Here is a 19,395-nt window from a genome sequence, read left to right as displayed (position 1 = left end):
AAGACAGAAGATATTATTCCTGAGCTGTCAGCAATATAGGCAAAGGAAGAAGCCAGGTTAGAAAGTTATGGAGTGATCTTTTTTGTGGGTTTTCTAGGGGTGGAACTACATATTACTTAGAACACACAACTGCTGCTGAAAATGGCTGTCACGTGTTTTATTATCCCTTCCTATGCCTTCTGAAATGCTTAGACCAGCTCAGCTCTGCTTGTGTCAAGATATATACAAGTGGTGCATTGCCTCACAGCATTAGCTGCCTCTGGCAGGGTAAGACAACCCATAATGCCATAATCCTACACACAAGGGAAGTTGTACTGAATGTTATGGATTGGGTAGAATGACAAGACATGTAGTTGAGATTTTCAGCAGCAGCTGAATGTTTTCTGTAATATGTCGTTCTACCTTAAAAAATGATTGGATGAATATCTTTGAGGAACTGTTTCGTTTTTCAGATTTCCATCCCAGAGTAGAAAGCTAGACCGTAAGGTCCTTTCTAGCTACTATTAGATTTTTGGTGTCAAATAGTGCTGTCAGGTCCAAATTTAATATTTAATATTTCTTTTTTCCACCATTTTTAAATCATTAAAAAGAAGCACAATAATGTACAAATAAGGAACATGCTTTCAATGTCACTCAAGCTCTTGAAAGTATAAACATATAAACAAATAAAAATATAAACAATCATGTTTGATCATTTCAAATAAAATACAGAAAAGTATAAGGAATGACTGCCATGTCTTATAGAAATTGTGAACATAACAGATATCTAACCCTGTTCAGGTGTTGAATCTCATGTACATCAAACATGCATAGAAATGAGGGAATGGCGCATGCTGCATTGCCCCCAAACCTCTCTGTGTTCAGTGGAGGCTTGGCATGGCACTTGGCATTTTTCGAAGTATGTGTGCACAGATGCTGTGCCACAGAAATAAAACATTTGCCCAAAGAAGCACATATGGAGCCTACAGGTGTGTATTTGTATGTAGGATGAAGGCACACAAGTTGAGGGTGGGGCCAGCAGGTCTGATCCTGTTCCCCTCCCCTTTGTGCATTCAGCATATTTGCCATGAATGCCTGGACAGGACCTCTGCTTTATACTTCCATAGCTTAGCCCAAAACATACTGGGAATTTCAGTGAGGCTGATGAGAAAGCTCCATTTGGAATCCTAGTTGAACACAGCACCGCCACCACTCCAAAGTATGATTTCCAGTGTTCCCTGGGGAAAGATAGTAAATGAATTCAGTTTCACAACAGGGGGACCAACAAGAACTTGTGATGTGGAGGGATTTCTTTCCCTCTCTTTGATCCACCTCTTGTTTCCCCATTCATCCACTTCCTCTTTTCCCTGAACTCCTTCCTTGTCCTGCCTGAACTCAAGCCTGTCCATTCCTCTTCTCATCCTCTGTCTCCACCACCCTTTCTGGCTCCTGATTTCTCACCCCCCCCCCCACCCTGTTCTGCTTAGCCCCTTGCTTCCTTTACAATCTCTTCTTTCACTCCCTCTGCTTTCCCATTGCTGCTCCACCCCACTCACCTCCTTCTGTTGTCTGTGGGTTTTTTCTTGCAACTTGATATGCACAGACATTACAGCTACAGTTTTGTTAGGGGGTTTTGCTCTGTCCACTCAATTTTTTTTTAATGTTTGTGTTTTTCTGTAAATTTGGGGCTTCCTTGGGTTTGCAAAAGCATATACCATAAACATTTGTGGCTTTCACTGTGTGGATTCTTTTAAGTACACAAGGGGCTTCCCGTGGCTATGAGCTGTATGATGGCCCACAGTGTACTTTTCGTAGTCAGTTGATTTTGTCCATCTGAGGAATTTGCATTACTCTCTTGCTTTTCATGCCCTTTTTCTCTATAAACAGTGTCAAGTCCTGTTTCCAGAACATGGAGATTTGCAAGCGGCGGGTGAACATGTACGACACAGTGAATCAGAGCAAGACACCATTCATCACCCATGTGGCCCCAAGCACATCAACCAACTTAACCATGACCTTCAACAATCAGCTCAATACGGTCCATAACCAGGTGAGAAGCCCATCTTTATTTTGCTTGGGAGCAAGGGGGAGGGTACAAACAGACAATCTCGATCCGTTACCCTTGATATTTCAAAGGCATAAAACTCCCAGATCTGGTACATCAAGTTGTCCCCATATTTCTGACAAGTTTGACATGGCAAGCCATCAGTGTGTACAGATATATTCACAGTGCAATCCTGTGCAGAGTTACTCCAGTAAACCCACTGATTTCAGTGGGCTTAGACTGGAGTAACTCTGCATAGGATTGCACTGGTAATCCTCACTCCTGTGATTACAGGGTTTGAACATTTGATGCAGGATTCAGCAATTTAGGAAACTCTTGAGTTTTTCTTTTTAAACAATTCCAGATTATGATGATGAAGATAAGCTTACATATATCTAAGAGTTGACCTTTACAATTTTCATAGCTCTTTATCTTATCTCATGGCCAGCAGGAAAGGAATACATTTTGGATTTAAAGAGGTTTTTTTGCAAATATATGTAAATCATATAATATACCCAGACAGCAGAATTCAGCTTTTCTAGGAGCAGAAAATATTAATTACCTTGTTTTATTCATTTTTTAAAAAGTAGAAAATATTCATAGCCTTGATAGCATACGATAGTAATGGTATAATGCAACATTGGTTCTTTATGGTTTCATATGACAGGTTGTTGATAGGAAATAATGATGCCTTATCCTGTGTTCTTTGCCCTGTTGTTGACCTTTGGAATGGAGAGTACAACTGATCTGTGCCCGTTGAGCATGGCCAGACCAAACTAGCAGATTTCAGCGATGGTTTATAGTTTTAGTGCCAGCATAGCTGGTTTATGACATTTTGTTAATTCTGGATAATCCCTTTGGAAATGGGTGGAGGTGTTAAAGTGCTTTTGAGAACAATTTTGGAAAAAGCTAAACTTCGGGAGCCAATTCAGACAGTCCCTAAGTCAATTTCAAATGCCTTTTGGATCTTGGTTTCCAAACCCAGAACTTCCTCTTTTGCTTTTCATAGGATATTTTGAACTCCACTTTTGCCTTGTGTTTCTGTTGTTTTATGATGCCTTTATACCACAGCAATCCCAATCCCAGTTTCCATCATCATTCCATGACAAAATTGAAAGAGAAACTGTCAGGAGTTTCATATATCCTCCTCCTCCCTCGACCTTCCTTCCAAGATTTCCAGAAGCAGTCGGTTCTTGACATGGGGAAACCCTCACATTCTGAAGAAGGGAAGTCTAACTGTGTAGACTGGCCCTGTGGTTAAGACATTTCCCTTTCTCTACCAACAGCTTCTGACAGGAAAGCACCAGCTGGATTTTGCTTCTTGGCTGCTACAATTATAAGTATTCCAATACTTAGAGAGCTCTACTTTTGTGCTAAGTGGTATAAAGTACACGGATGTGGCTCTGCCCATTTTCAGAGGATTATATAGTAAAGGGAGAAGATAAGACGATAATGGGACAATGAGGCAATGGGTATCTCCGTTGGCTAGAAAACACCTCTCTGCCCAAGAACCTAGGGAGCAGCTCAGTTTGAGCAGACGCTACTCAAAGTATCAAGCACATTCATAGGACTTCAGGTGGCGTGCAAGAGAATGAAATCAGTTAACCAAACATTATTAAGGAGACCAGTCATATTTGAGGGTTTTTTTCTTGCTTCTAAAACTCCCCAGAATGTTTTTTGAAGAATTTTAATCCCAGTCCTTCAGCAGAACAAAGTTTGCCATCTATGGCAATTAAAAACGAGACAGCACCCCCGGTGGAGTTGCACGTGCCTAGGGGCAGAACTACACAAAGCCCTCTGAAGTATACAGCAATCTCATGAGGTTCCAAAATACCTTGCTGCCCAGAAGTTTAACGGATCAAATACCAACAGATCATGACACAGTCCAGAATGTAACAGTGCCAGAATTTTATTTATCTATTTATTTATTTAAATATTCCCTGCCGTTTCCTTGTGGCTCAAAGTGACTTATAATTCCAGGATTTCAAACATAAAAATAGAGAGGGAGGAGGAGAAAAAAACCCCTTTCACCAAGAAAATGCTTCCAGCTTCAAGCCCATAAAAGCCCTCACCAATAAAATGGCCTTATAGCGTCTCTAAAGAGGGCACCTTCTTCACCTCCTCATACAGCCCATTCCACAAGGTGGGAGATGCTGTGGAGAAAGAACAGGTTCTGGTGCATACCAAGCAGGCCTCCTTAAATGAGGGAGTGACTGCAATTATAAGACAGTAGTTTACAAGTAACTGAAGGAGGTGTGCCTCAAGTCACAGTGTATATTATACATTCTTGGAATTAAGCATCTAGAAACTATTTACATAGAAACATTCTTTCACACCATTTCATACACGCACTTACAGAACTTTGACTCACATTATGTCCTGCACACATGGACAGAAAGGAAACTTACACAGACACTCCCTGTTGCTCTCACAGACCCACATGCTTAAACACAGATCTGAGTACATTGGCCCTCCTGTGGTGCTGCTGTGAGCTCAGCACTCTACATCTAATGAGCATCACAGGAGGACAGAGCTTGGGTGAATATTAGGAGGAATTTTCCTAACAAATCATAGGGAGAGAGCATGCACAAGGGCCCTTCTTCCACACGTTCATGCCACGCAGATGACTCAGTGGTCACCGGGGGAGGGGGGAGGGGACAGTGCCACCGTGCGTACTTTCCCTTGCCGTGCCGTGAGTCAGTGCACAGACGGTTGTGTGTACAGAGCTAGAAAGAATAGCAACCAAGATGGTGGTGGGTGGGCTCTTCTCTTGTTGGAAGTCTTCAAGCAGAGTCTGGTCAGTTATCTCCCAGGAATGTTCTAGCTTTAGGTTTTCTGCATTCAGCAGAGCGGGTGGGGAGGGGGTGAGTGAGTGGCTATTGCCCTACAAGACTTCTTTTCTGTGACTGTACTACATTTTTTGTTCTGGTTGGCCACATTAAGCAGGCCACATAGGACAATGATAGCAAAGCTCTTGTGATTCCCCATCCTTCACTTCCTCCCTCTGTTTGCTTTTCTACCCTTTGTTTTGCCGCTTTCTTTTTTTACAATGTGCTTGTTTTAAATCATATAAAAGAAAAAGACTGCCTCTCCCCCCCTTCAAGCATTATCATCACCGTCATATTTTGTTTTGTTTTTATTTCATTTTAAATCCCATCATTCCTCTAGGCCACCAACCTGGCTCCCACCTCCACCACCAGTGCCACTATTTCCTTAGCCAACCCTGAAGTCTCCATACTAAACTACCAATCTGCACTCTACCAGCCTTCGGCAGCATCCATGGCCGCAGTAGCCCAGAGGAGCGTGCCCCTGCAGACGGGAACAGCGCAGATATGTGCCCGGCCTGACCCCTTCCAGCAAGCGCTCATCGTGTGTCCTCCAGGATTTCAAGGTAAGAGGCAGGACTTCTTGCTACTTTGGTTTCTACTCAATATTGTTTCGCCTGAAACTGGATTGGTGCTTCCCTCGGGCTCATCCTGCCATTAACAAGGACTGCTTGGATCCTGTTTGGCAAGGGGCAGATCTTACAGCAGGTAAATATACTAAACCAAGAAGACCTGCAACATCAACACAACAACAATGTGTTTATATACAGCCCTTCTGGACAGATTGGTGCCCACTCAGAGTGTTGAACAAAGTCAGTGTTATTATTATCCTAGCCGTACTGCTGTGGAGTTGGGGCTAAGAGAAGCGGCTTGTCCAAGGCCACCTGCTGAGCTTATGGCAGAAGCAGGAGTGGAACTAGCAGAGTGCTGATTCGTAGGCCAGGCACTTAACCACTATGCTACAAGGAAGGGTGTGTGTGCAGATACAATGATAAGTCCTTATTATTGAACTGAACATGGATGTACCATAGATGGGTTCAGGGAGAGAGGATCATGAAGAGCCAAGCCATGAGTGTGAGTAGTTAGTTGATTTAGTTGATTAGTAAGTTAGACACCTTGGGCCACAGTGACAAATCACCAGGGGAATAAATCTATGAAAAATTTCTTCCTGAACCAAATCTGTACTATATCCTGTGAGAGCAACACAATTCTCCCATCTCTTCTCCTTTCATCCTCATCCTACAAATGGAGGAGGTAATTTTTTAAAGCTTGAGATTGCAGGGGAGAGGCCCTCTTGTCTGTCCCATCTACTAAAAATGCTTATTTGGTGGGTACGCAAGAGAGGGCCTTTTTGGTGGCAGCCCCATGATTATGGAACTACTTCCCCAGGGAGGTGCATCTGGCCCCTCCCCTGTCAATCTTTAGAAGGCGGCTGAAGACAATGTTATTTAGAATTGCTTATAATTACTTAGTCTAGTTAATGACTAATGAGTCTTAAACTGTGTTTTTAAATTCTAGGAAGTTTAGTGCATTTTTGTTATTGTTATTTTATTGTAAGTCTCCTTGAGTTCCTGCAAAGAAGAAAGGGAGCTAATAAATATTTTAAAATAAATAAATAATTTTAAACAAATTTAAAAATTTCTCTGAATATGCAGAAACCCCAAACTTGTCTATGAGTGGCTTTGTTTCCCTGCCTTATTCATAGTCACTCAACTATCACATTTACTATTAGAAGGAACTATTAATTGCTTAAAACCGTTTTTGTTCAATCAGGTAAAAAGGTGTCCTTGATTAATTGTGCAGCAGATGTTTTTTTAAAAAAAACACTGTTAATTATTTTATGCAGGTACCTACAAAAATGAACAGCTACCATGTTAAAAAGGTATTCTTCCTTCTCTATCAGGCACAGGAGGGGATATCTCTTCTAACATGATATTTACTGTAACAGCTTTTTCTTTAGAACTGTTGATTTAGACATATGCAAATACATGGACATTAACAGTACAATCCTAAACAGAGTTACTACCTTCTAAGCCAATTAACTTCAGTGGGTGTATAACTCTGCTTAGGATACAGAAACCTATGGAAGTATGTCAAATCACCACTATCAAATCTGGAAGTAGAGATTTGCCATATTAGCAAAGATTTGTGGACATTGATGAGAATATATCGCTGTTGTTGAGCCATTCATTATCTTCACTGATGATAACCATGCTATTTTGGCAGACACAGACGAGCGAAATATTTAACCAGTTCCAGAATTAAGCCCCCAATTTTATAAAGTATGACTTGGGCAGTTAGGTCTTGGTCTAAAATGAAGCTTCTCCTTGATTCATCCACATTGTTGTGCTGCTGCAGCTTCTTTGCGCTGCTGGCTGATCCTGACATTCACAAATGCATTAAACAAGATGTATAAATATGCCATGAGCTGATTCACAGGTGCAGGGTTATAATCTAATATGGCCATTGCTAATTTGTTAAGGGATTTTGTTGATGGTTCTCAGGGCTAGGAGACAGGGAAAGGCCCCTTCCACTTGCTGACTTCCATTCTTTCCAAAACTAGCTCTTGTTCTTACGCATCTGAGCTCAGCTGCTGTGGGGAAGCCGATACTATTGCAACCTGCCTCCAACTCTGTCATTTTTATCCAAAGATATTAAAGCACTTTGCTGATATTGATGTGTTGGCACACTGCTGCGTAGCAGACGTTTTATCCTTTTTAGGCAGGGTTAAAATAACATAAAAGAGCTGGAGGGTGAAATCCTGAAAAGTCTCCTGGGTCTTATTTACAAAAGCTACAAAAGGCTTTTGACTATTTTGGGCAAATTTTTATCCTTGGTGATTTCTTCAAGTCTCACAGCACAAAGTGAGCAGGGGCAGCTGAAAGGGCAACAGACTGCCGGCGTCTTGATTTCTACCTTTGCTTTTAGCAAGGAGCTCCCCTTCTTTCAAGGGACAGAATTTCTCTTTCTCAGGGCAGACTTCTGTAAGAATTATTGAGAATCACCATGAAACAGTCCTGTCGATTGATTTATGAAATTAACCCCCTTCCCAATAGTTTGGGGTGGTTAACAGTAGTTAAGAAAATAAATGTCCATAATCAAAAACAAAATCTCCAGTTAAATTTAAGTTATCTGTGCATGCTTAACACCAACCCAAAGAGAAAATTTTTGTTACTGTTCAAGAAAGTATATAGCTTCGGATTTTATCAGAACAGACACTGGGGAAGAATGTTCCACTCCGAACTCCTCTTTACATAGCCTTTCTGCTTAAACTTGGCATAGGGATGATGTATTGGAAAGCTAATTATTGGACTCATCTTCTTTCAGGAACATATTCAGTCCAAGAGAGGTAGAGCTATCTCTTTTTGATTAAGACAGCAGTCCTAATCGCCTTTACTTGTTTCAAGTTCTGTTGAACTCAGAGTATCATGCATAGGCTTGGGTTCTACAAGTAGCCTAGTAGTTCTTAGAATGGTTTTTATCAAGAATTACAGGTGTACTGGGTGTTTGAGGCGCACCCTATATTTTTTTCTCTAATGATCAACCACATGGGAAGAGGCTTCCAAACTGAATCTTGCTTGTTCTCATGTGTTATGATCCAGTGTAGCTTTATGCACTGCAGGAGGAGAACTCTGAACACAGCTGACAACTCCTCTGAAAGGTTTACTGCACCACTTGCATTGCTGAAGGGCAACATGCTTTTTCAGCTTGCATTTTAAAATGTTAATGGAAAATGGCTAACCTCTTCAGTAAAGGAAGGAAACTTCAAAGAATCCTCTGAGTGTTCAGCATTTTCCTCTGTTATTTTCTCTATGATCTCTCAGGTTCTTTTGACTGTCCAACAGGGATCTTTGATGGTTCCTAGATCATAGTCTAAGGTCCACTAACATAGCTCAGATGCACATGAAAATAGTGGATATGGTTAGACTCGTTATTACATTGGTCTTTTCAGCCTGTGGCATAATGGTTCAAAGCTGGCAGATTCTCACTGGACTGAAGTGCCGTTTTCAGGAATTTAGAGCATTTTAGAGAGGCTCAAAACTAACTGAACAGGTGCTGCTCTAGTCAACTCTGACTAGGTCAGAACATTGCTCTGCCTTGTTAGACCATTGGATCCTAGTATGTCCAGTTGATGTTGCTATATTTTATGAACAATGCTGTATTGGGACGAAGTCAGTGAGGAGCAATAAAGTGGAAGAATGTGAAGAGGGTATTAAAGAAACTGTCCAAGAACATGGGGATAGTCCCAGAGTATGATTGGAAGGTACATGATATAGCCACATTGCTGAAGTTTAGCCTGTCTGGGTAATACCTGGCTAGGAAAATTCCCAGAAATCCAATGGATACTACCTTGAGTTCTATGATATAAGACATAGATGAAATAAATAAATGACAGAGCCAGTAAGTTTATTTTAGTTTAGTTTATTTACTTCATTTATATCCTGCCTTTCCCCTCAGTGGGGACCCAGTGCAGCTTACATTGTTCTCTTCTCCTCCATTTTATTCTCACAACAACCCAGTGAGGTACATTAGGCTGAGAATGAGTGATTAGTCCAAGGTCACCCATCAAGCTTCCAAGTCAGTGTGGGGATTCGAACCTGGGCTTCCCAGATCCTAGTCTGACATTCTAACCCCTATGTCACCCCTATGTCCAAATTCAAATTGAAAGTTCAAATTGAAGGGGGAAAGTTGGGATTTGCAAGTATGGAAAGGTGACTGTTGTTATCAGTAGTTGCTCAGAAATGTTGTAGGATCTCAATTTTTGGAAACTTTTAAACATAATCATCCAGAAAATGTTAAGAAAAAAATTGTATGAAATGAGTAAAAGAGAATGATCCACCAGAGTCCTTTTGTTTGTTTAAATTTTTATACTCTATTTTTCCTACAGCTCAAGGCAATTTATAAATCAGGTTGCCTAGATCCAGCCTGCAGAGAGCCATAAGTACAACCTGGCCTGGAACTGTTCCAGTTTCTGGCACCCTGGTGTTGCTATAAAACATGGAATGGAGATCTTAATATTGCACTACAAATATTTAAAATCCTTTTTCCTAAAGGGGCGATGGATAGCCAACTCTTCTTCACCTTTTGTTTCCGTTGCGTAGGGCTGCAGACTTCTCCTTCAAAGCATGCTGGGTATTCTGTGCGAATGGAGAATGCTGTTCCAATCGTCACTCAGGCTCCAGGGGCTCAGCCCCTTCAGATCCAGCCAGGACTCCTAGCACAGGTACGTTTAATCCTTCCAGGCCCATCTTGGGCAGGGTTCAGCTATAATGTGAAGAATCTGAGGCCCAGCAAATCTTTTATTTAAATAAGAAGTACAAACGTATCCTCTTGAGTGTGGATTTTGAGCCCTAATGTATGCAAGATGGATTCACTTTTCTTTTGCCAGTTTTTTCATTCTGTCATGTCTCGATCTCATGAGATCTTGAAAGAATCACACCGTCTCAGAAAGATTTTCTTCCTGCCTTTTTAAAATATTTGTTTGCACTAAGGGCAAAATTTCCCTGTTTGAATAGCCCAGGCAAGCCTGATCTTATCAGATCTCAGAAGCTAAGCGGGGTTAGCTTTGGTTAGTAACTGGATGGGAGACCTCCGAAGAAGACAGGAGTTGCAGAGCTAGGCAATGGCAAACCACCTATGTTAGTTTTTTGCCATGAAAATCCCACCAGTGGTTGCCCTAAGTCACCTATGACTTGATGGCTCTCTCCATCACCAAGAACAAGATTAGGCATGGCAGATGGTCTGGCTATGCTATGTTTTTTCTTCAGTATGAGTTTCTCTACACAAGACATCTTACATGGGAATACTTAAGTGAAAGATCTTACACTTATTCTCCCATTGTGGATACATGTGCACTGCTAGGGAGACAGAATACACTTGAATATAAGATGACGCAGAAAGTAAGTCACTTGAGCATCCCCGTGTAAGATGTCTTGTGTGGAGAGACTCTATATTAAGGGCACCCAAACACCTGTCTTCTTTTTTCTTGTTGTCGTTCCATCTTTTTCTTCAGCAGCAGCAACAATAACAATAATAACAACATAGTGCTATCACTGTATATAGTGGTTCATGGAATAGCATAACTAGAACTAGATTCTAGTTTCACCTCCCCAGTGAAATTCATCTGTCCACATCTATCTCTGTCTTCTGCTAGTAGGTAGAGTTTTTTGTTTTGTTATGCATTCTCTCAGAGATCTCAATGTCCTTCCTGCCCTGTTATGACTTATGATTGCTGTTTTGAGGGAGTTTACATATGATTGGTAGTTTGAGTTTTAATTGGTTTTATGATGTGCTTTTATGGTGTTTTCGTTTTCTTGTAGCCATCTGTGTGGCTCTGATTGGTCAGAAAGGCAGGGTATAAAATTTGTATATATAATAAATAAGAAAAAGACAGGAGCTTGCATTGCAATCCAGATTTCCACAGAGGAGACAGCAGGAGTATGGGAGGCCATAGAGATAAAAGCAAGGATAATAGGAAGGCGTTCCAAGCCCTATATGGTTTGGGACCAACATACCTGAAGGAACACTCTATTTCCTTATGAACCTACCTCGCTGCTGTGATCATCTTCAGAGGCCATGGTTTGCAAGCCCCCACTTTCTGAAATTAGGCAGGTTGCGACCCAAGAAAGGACCTTCTCGGTAGTGGAGCCAAGACTCTGAAACTCTTTCCCCAGGAAGCTTCATTTGTCACTTCTGTGGTGATCCTTCCTTCACGTCCAGTGTTTTAATTGGTTTAAATATTTTATTTGTTGTTTTTATGTCTTTGTATTTTTTTAGCTCTGGTTTTAACTGTTGTAATAATATGTTTTTGATGATGTTGTTTTTGTTGGTGTTAATCATCTTAAAATGTAATTTTACTATGTATGTTTTAATTTGTTAGCTACCTTGATGAAGGCAGAAAGGTTGAATATAAATTTTGTTAAATAAATAAATAAGAAAGTGAGTGAACGCAAATAAAACATATTTAGGTCATTTCATGTAAAGGTAAGCGGGTTGAAGGGTTAAGTCCAGGGCCTTTTTTTGAGCTGGAATCCCCCAGAACAGCATTTAAAATACCGACGTGACTGGTGGGTATTTTTAAGGGGGATTTTTTAAATGGCCTATTTTGACCATTTTGAGCCCACATTGGGTCCAAAACGGCCAGGATCAAGTTGCTGTGGGGCGGTGGAGTGCTCCCTCTCCCTGCAACGGCCCATTCCAGGCCATTTTGGGCCTGTTTGGGCCATTATGGGGCCATTTAGGGCCTGAAATGGCCAGGATTGGGCGCAAAATGGCCAGGATCCAGCCCAAAACAGCCAGGATCGGGCCTTTGCCAAGCGGGGGAAACACTCCTCCACCTGGGAGGGGCCAAATCCTGGCTGTTTCGGACCCAATCTTGGCCATTTGGGGCCCCTTATGGCCATTTTGGGCCCAATTCAGGCCTGAAACAGCCAGTATTGGGCCCAAAACAGCCAGGATCAGGCTGCTGCCAGGTGGGGGAGTGCTTTCCCATTTGGCAGCAGCTAGTTCAGGCCAATTCGGGCCGGATTCGGGCCTTTTCAGGCCTGTTTTGGCCCAATTTGGACCCAAAACGGACTGGATCCAGCCGCTGCCAGGTTGGGGAGCACTCCCCCACACTGCAGTAGCCTGTTCTGGGCTGATTCAGTCCCAATTCAGACCAAATCAAGCCCCCCTTGGAGCACGGGAGCGCTTCCAGGGCAGCCATGGCCTGTGTGATGACATCACTTCCTGGAAGTGACATCATCGTGCAGTCCCGGGAGTGCATGTGCACTTTGCGTGTGCGCATCTGGTGAGAGGCGTGCAACCTCCTCCCAGGATTTGCCCCGGGTGAGAGGTCCCCCACGTCTTTCCCTAGAAAAAAAGCCCTGCCAAAAGCTTCACAAAAATGAGAAGATTTTGCACTAGTTGGGGATTTGTATTTAAAGAGACAGGTGGCACTACAGAGATCTTGTGAGGGAGTTTCAGGAACAACAGGAAGCCAAGGAGAATGGGGGAATGTAAGGGTTCTGGAGAATATCTAGGAAGTGTTTTACAAAAAATGTATATTGTATTAAATTTTGAAGTAAGTCTGTAACTTAAATGTATGGGATTGGATCAGAAGTTCAGATTACCATAGAGTTTCTGGTGATTCCTAGAGCTACCCTATGTCACTTCTAGCTTTCTCCTGAAAGTGATGTAGGGACACAGCCACTGTTGTACTCCCCTGTGTCCCCACCCCGATCCTCCTGCCAGTTGCCAGGCTCAGCCTCGCAACCCTATCTTTGAGGAAATTTGCTCCAAAGTTTTCTTTTTCCTAATATGTGGGAATTGCTCTAAAAACACATTCTGCAGTGCATACCTGCGCTCTTCTTCTGGCACACTTGAGTCTGATTTGCATAGGTTGTCCTTTGCTTGGTTGGGCATAGAAAGATAGCCCTGCCTCATGGGAAACTGGAGAAGGTGGGCTGCTCAATGTTGCTTAAAATTCTTGACCCTCCCATTTCTGTGAATGGAGATACTGAGGTTAGAAGTATTATCAGTGACTGTATTATAGAAAGGATCTTGGATAACAGGTGTGGAAAGCATCTCTACCTGAGACCTTGGAAAGCCACTGCTAGTTTGGGTAGACAATACTGACCCAGGTGGGACAATGGAGTAAGTACAAGGGCTTGTAGCTATACTAAAATATGTGCCTCCAAATGCTTAGGAATTTTAATTACTCCATTACATTGTCCACTTCGCCTTCCAGACAAAATGAATTTGTACCAGTACATAAAAGCAAATACAATGTACATGACATAGCATTCGAGTGTTCTCAGACATCAGCAAGTTCCAGAATCTTGGCTGGATACCATTCCAATGAGTATTAGAGTTCAGTCATATTCCTTTGCCAGCAGCCAGTCCACTATATCTGGGAAAAGACTCAGAGGAGTTAGCTGTGTTAGTCTGTAGTTGCAAAATAATAAAGAGCCCAGTAGCACCTTTAAGACTAACCAACTTCATTGTAGCATAAGCTTTTGAGAACCACAGTTCTCTTCGTCAGATGCAACATGCACAGACGAAGAGAGCTGTGGTTCTTGAAAGCTTATGCTACAATAAAGTTGGTTAGTCTTAAAGGTGCTACTGGACTCTTTACTATTTTAGGAAAAGACTGTATGGAACAAAACGTGAAAACTGTATGATTTCCTTTCATTTAACCACGTGCCGCCTCCTGTTCCCATGAAGAGTCTTTGTTAAAGGCCTACATCTTGGATGTGAATGAAATCCCATCTCTGCTAAATCCTGCCATCCTATTCCAAGTACTTGGAATTTAGGAAGTGTGCGGGGGGGGGGGGGGAAACAGAGCATTCAAAGGCAGGGCAAGAAAGCAAGAGAGTTTTCAAAGCCAAGAAAAGGAAATAAAATTTTATAAACAAGACATGGAAAATATTTGGACAGAAGTACCATGTGAAATTGGTTAGATGGTCAGACTATGTGCCTTTGCAATCATATACAGTGTCGAAAATCAGACCCAAAAGTATATTACATTCTTCTCAGTTGGCTCTAGTACAGTTGGCTGTTTCAGCAGACAGACTAAAAACACAGTGTTGATCCAAAGCCTTTAGAAGGAAAAGTACAAACAGAGAGACAAGTTCAGGTCATAATTATGCCACTTAAAGCCCCACAGAACCAAACTGAAACACAGGAACGGAATCCCCACCCCCACCCCGAACTAAAGTGAAGCAAGGGGACCAACATCACACTAGAGAATCACACCCATTCCACCCAAACAAAACTGAAGCAAGAGACGCTGTTGCAACTTAACCCAACAGAACGAGTGTCTTTCACAGCAGCTAAGCACTGGGTTCAGCCAGTGGGGCAATACCACAGCAAGGAACCAAGCACAAAGCATTGCCTTGCTTCAGTTTGCATCTGTTAGGCTTTCTCTGGGATGAGCTCAGCTTGCATTTACGAGTGTGCCTTGTTCATGGTAGGCTTGCCCCAGTGTGCTTCTGCAGTGGGAGTAAGCTTTGAGTTTTTCCCCATAGGAAACAATGTAGTGGAAGGGGGCACCTTGTTCAGGGATCCACAGAATTGGCCCCCAGGGTCCAATCTTCCTGAAACTTGGGGAGATTTAGAGGACAGTCAGGAGTACGTCCCCTGCAAATTGGTAGAGTTTGCTTGAAAAATGCCACCACCAACCCCCCTGGATAGCCCCCAGATATTTCCCCCCATAAAGAATAATGACAGTGAGTGGGAACGCCTTCAGGAGTCCATAAAATTTGCCCCTATGGTCCAATCTTCACGAAACTTAGGGAGTCTTTACAAGACAATCAGGAGTAGAGTCCCTCCAAATTTGTCTGGAAAATGACCCCTCCCCATTGCACTGGATAGCCCCCAGAGTGATTTTCCTGTAGAAAACAATGGCCAAATTTTTTGGAAATTGCTGAACCAAATTAGAGAATCAATTTTGTTAAAGGAATTCCATTTTTTTCTTAGATTCAGTAAAAAAATTGGATTTATCTTAAAAAAAATTGGTACACACCCCTACTTCAGTGGTGGTCTGAGTATAACTCTGCATAGGAGGAGGAGGAGGAGGAGGAGGAGGAGTTTTATATTCCGCCCTTCACAACCTGAAGGAGTCTCAGAGCGTCTTACAATCACCTTCCCTTTCTCTTCTCACAAGAGACACCCTGTGAGATAGGTGTGACTGAGAGAGCTCTGAGAGAGCTGTAACTGACCCAAGGTCACCCAGCTGGTTTCAAGCACAGGAGTAGGGAATCAAACCTGGTTCTACAGATTAGAGTCCTGCCGCTCTTAACCACTAAATCAAACTGGCTCATGGACTAGAAGTTTTCATGAACTGGAATCCACCTCATTAGTTTTCATGGACTAGAGTCCACCTCATTAATTGGCATACATAGGAAAAATTATAAACAGTGTGGTCAAAAGGAATTGAAATGTAATAACTGGGGCCTTCCTTGTAGAGCATTAATGTATCAATATGACTAACACAGGCATATTTGTGTTTGTAAACACAATTTTCATGGGCACATTCAGAAGGCTGTGAGACAAGGTTGCCACATCTCCTGCTATGGTGGGAGACTTCCTGCCAACAACCCACTCTTTTACTATACAGTTTCTGGTGATTCCTAGAAAAGCATGACACAATTCTGGGGTTTTGCCAGAAGTGATGTCATTGTGTTGCCACAGCGCCCCATGTCCCCACCCTCTTGGATTCCCGCTGGTAGCCATGCCATGCCATACCTGGCGACCCTACTGTGAGACATTCTTCTGCCTTCTTGCTTCCTGTACACCTAGGATCCATGACTGACTAGATGTTATTATGCAACCTCCATTCATTTTCATGAACGCGTTTGGTAAATTGTTTTTATAAAGAGCAAAGTCTGGGGGGAAAGACAGGGTACCTTTGAACTTGACTTCAGACCATATCTTGTATTGATAGAGTGTGTTACTCACAAATGTGAAGCAATTATTTTAAAATGCAGTTTGTAAGCCTGTGCAAATTGCCTCTCTTCCACCATCTTGCAACATCAACCATCGCCCACACTTCGGAGATGAGGTAAATGGTTTGCCTTCTAAAAATGTTTTTCAGGTCACACAATTTGACATCTAGACTGAGAACAGCTTAGAAATTGTACATTATGAAAATTACATCTAGGTTGCAGCCTTCTTTCTGTGCTGGGGCACTGTGTATTTAAGAGATACCATATAAGCAGAAATTCAACAGGTGCAACTCTTCCCAGCATGAAGCCATAAAGGAGAAAACTGAGCCTGCTAAATTTTAGTCTCTCATACACTTGTTAAAAGTGTACTGCTTCGAGGAAGAGGGGAAAAAAACAGCAGCTCTGCTTCTAGTCTTGATACTATGAAATATTTACTTCTGACACCATAGGAGCTGACTATTAGCTAGAGGCTGATGAGTTGAAGCTGGTATATCAACTTCATCATGAATGTTGATTGCAGGAAATGTGATATGAAAGTTGGATGAAATGTGCAACCCATAGAATAGATGGCAAAACCCCAGCCCTAACATCCAACCTTTCAAGGTGTGCCCCCCCATAGCAATGAAATGAGTATATCAGTTTGCTTGTTTGCCCAAGACAAACATAGCACCCATTTCTTAAAGAGACAGGACCTATTTAGAGTCCTGAATTTCTAAGTATGATGGTCAGGGCTGGGGTGTATTTACTTAAAAGGCTGTCATTTGGAGGACGGCAAGGAGCTGTTCCAGTTGGCAGCAGAGAGTAGGACCCGAAGCAATGGGCTTAAATTACATGCACAAAGGTACCAGCTGGATATTAGGAAAAACTGGGTAAGAGAGCAGCACATGGAAACTGGGGAACCACTGAGAATGGGAAATAGAAAGCAGTAGTAATGTGGGAGAAGTGGGGAACATAAAGATCCCTGAAAGGTTGCTGGCCTTCAGCCAGAGGCTGCCTATGCAGAAACTGTAGTGGAGCATCACTGTTCGCTGGGCAGGTAGCATTTAAGCCACATTGCAAATCTGTACATTCAGTTTAATAATGAGAGGAGCATGAGAGAGGGAGAGAGCTGACATGATCAGAGTGATAAACAGCTAGGGTGATTACGTGGGATTCAGGTCCTCCTTGAGCAGGCTCACCTACCAATGGAAAGATTTGCAATTAGAGCAAGTATTATTTATTTATTTTATCAAATTTATACCTTGCCCTCCCCACGAATGGGCTCAAGTGGTGGAAACTCAAAAACCAAACGGACTGGGGCAAGAGAGTAGACTGGAAGGGGGCAGACTCCAAAATAGACTATTTGACAAATATAAACAAAGTCTTCATCAAAAAAACCCATGTGAGGTTTTTGTTTCACTTGCCTTGGACCTTTATTACAGCTGTTCCTTATGTTACCTTGTTATGTTACCTTGTTACGTTGTGACCAGGAGGGCCTTGGTTACATCCAACATTTCCCCCTTCCCAACAGAGCTTCAGCTGTCCTCTACTTTACCCAGGCATTTTTACCTCAAGAACACATTCCCTTCAGGGTTTGAATCCTACCAGTAGCACCATCTGTGGCATTTTGCCCCCTTTATGTGACATATATATTGCTGCTTCCGTCACTTTCTAAATGTTCCCAAAAGGTTTTTGATACCACCAAAGGCTTTCAACTTAGATGTCTTCCATTTAACTGATATTATAGGAAGGCTTAGCTGTAGATATATGACAGAATGGTCAGCATGTGAGGGTGACTGTGAGGTAAAAAAAGGATCCTGTATTTCAGAGGAGTTAGGTATTTCGCTTAACCAGAAATAGAATATATTTATAAGTGCATATACATGATGGTTGCAGAGGCTTGATAAGCATATTGGATTCAAAATAGGTTCATAAGCTTGGTGGTTTCGAAACTAGTAATATATTCTTAAATGTATATTCACAAACCAGTCACAAAGACAAATTTCCCTCAGTTCATCACTCACATCATAATTCTCTCATTCACGTAGACACAGATTCTCTCAGGCTTCTGCATACAGATTACCTGAGTAGGCGGGAGGGCGGGAGATCCCCTGCCTCCACTTGCCATCCCCTGGCCCTACTCACCTAGGGGGAGTGGGGAGAAGCGTGTGCATTTGCTCCCCCTCCACAGTGTGCGCTGACTGAAAACTGCCCTTTGGAGGCAATTTTCATTTGGGTGCACACACACACACTCTGCAGCTTCTTCTTTTGTCCTATTGGAAAATGAGTGGGACAGGATGAAGGAAGGAGCTGCGGTGCATGCATGCACGCTCAAAGTGAAAACTATCTCCAAAGGGGCAGTTTTCAGCTAGTGTGTACCAGTATTCTTCTGCAGAGGGGGAGTGTGTGAGTGTGTGTACGCATGGCGTACAGGAGGTATACGCCCACTGTCCCCTGCCCCCCCCACTTGGGCCCCTGGGACCCCTGGCAACCCTATGCCTGACTGAACTAGACTTTCCCACTGTTGCCACTTCGGCTGTGTTCATCCAAAAAGTAGAACACTCAGACTTCCACACAGATCAACTGGACTAAACAGAGCCGCGGAACTCAACCGCATAACCTCTCTCTGAAATACATAGTCTGACTGAAAAACTTTCCAGTTCAGACTAAAAACTGCAGTTCTCTGGGCCCCTTGCTGCTCTCTTTTTCTATATGTCTAAAAAGGCTCTGTTTAGTTCCTGTCTCTGGCCTCATATAAGTCAGTATATTCTGGTCTTTGCTTTATAATTAAAGGCCTACATTGACAAAGACCTTAGTTTTTATTGAGAGTGCAAATGAGAATGCAAGATCATGGACTATGAACCTCAGTGGAGTTCCTTTCTCTGCTTTGCATGTCCACCTTGCTTTGTGCATGTGATGGCAGATTTTTGCAACATCTCTTGTGGACTGAATGTCTTTTAATTTGGGTCCAGAAGTTGAGAGGGCAAGTTGATATGTCCTGGGGTCATTCGGCTATCTACTTTTCTCTGTGATTTACTGAGTGAGAATGTTATTTGTATAGGAACTGTTACAAAGAGAATGAGAATAGATATGCTGAGAACTTCATGGTGGACATGTGTACCAGGAAACATACTTGTTTGCA

General features: G+C 42.5%; 1 protein-coding gene across 2 annotated transcripts in view; it reads left to right on the top strand.

Moving 5' to 3' along the window:
* Window positions 1-19,395, top strand: part of HIPK2 (homeodomain interacting protein kinase 2) — a 205,196-nt gene that overhangs the window by 158,755 nt on the left and 27,046 nt on the right. Inside the window, exons 7-9 of one of the 2 annotated variants that reach the window (XM_054988220.1) lie at window positions 1,867-2,029; window positions 5,288-5,414; window positions 9,951-10,072. In XM_054988220.1, the coding sequence (XP_054844195.1) occupies window positions 1,867-2,029; window positions 5,288-5,414; window positions 9,951-10,072 (412 nt within the window). Of the gene's footprint in view, window positions 1-1,866; window positions 2,030-5,191; window positions 5,415-9,950; window positions 10,073-19,395 lie in introns of both variants that reach the window. The other variant, XM_054988218.1, reaches the window with a different exon arrangement.

This window comes from Eublepharis macularius, chromosome 9, assembly GCF_028583425.1.
Source record: "Eublepharis macularius isolate TG4126 chromosome 9, MPM_Emac_v1.0, whole genome shotgun sequence".
NCBI lineage: Eukaryota > Metazoa > Chordata > Lepidosauria > Squamata > Eublepharidae > Eublepharis > Eublepharis macularius.
The sequence above is the reverse complement of the archived record's forward strand: the minus strand, read 5'-3'. Positions and strand labels throughout refer to the sequence as shown.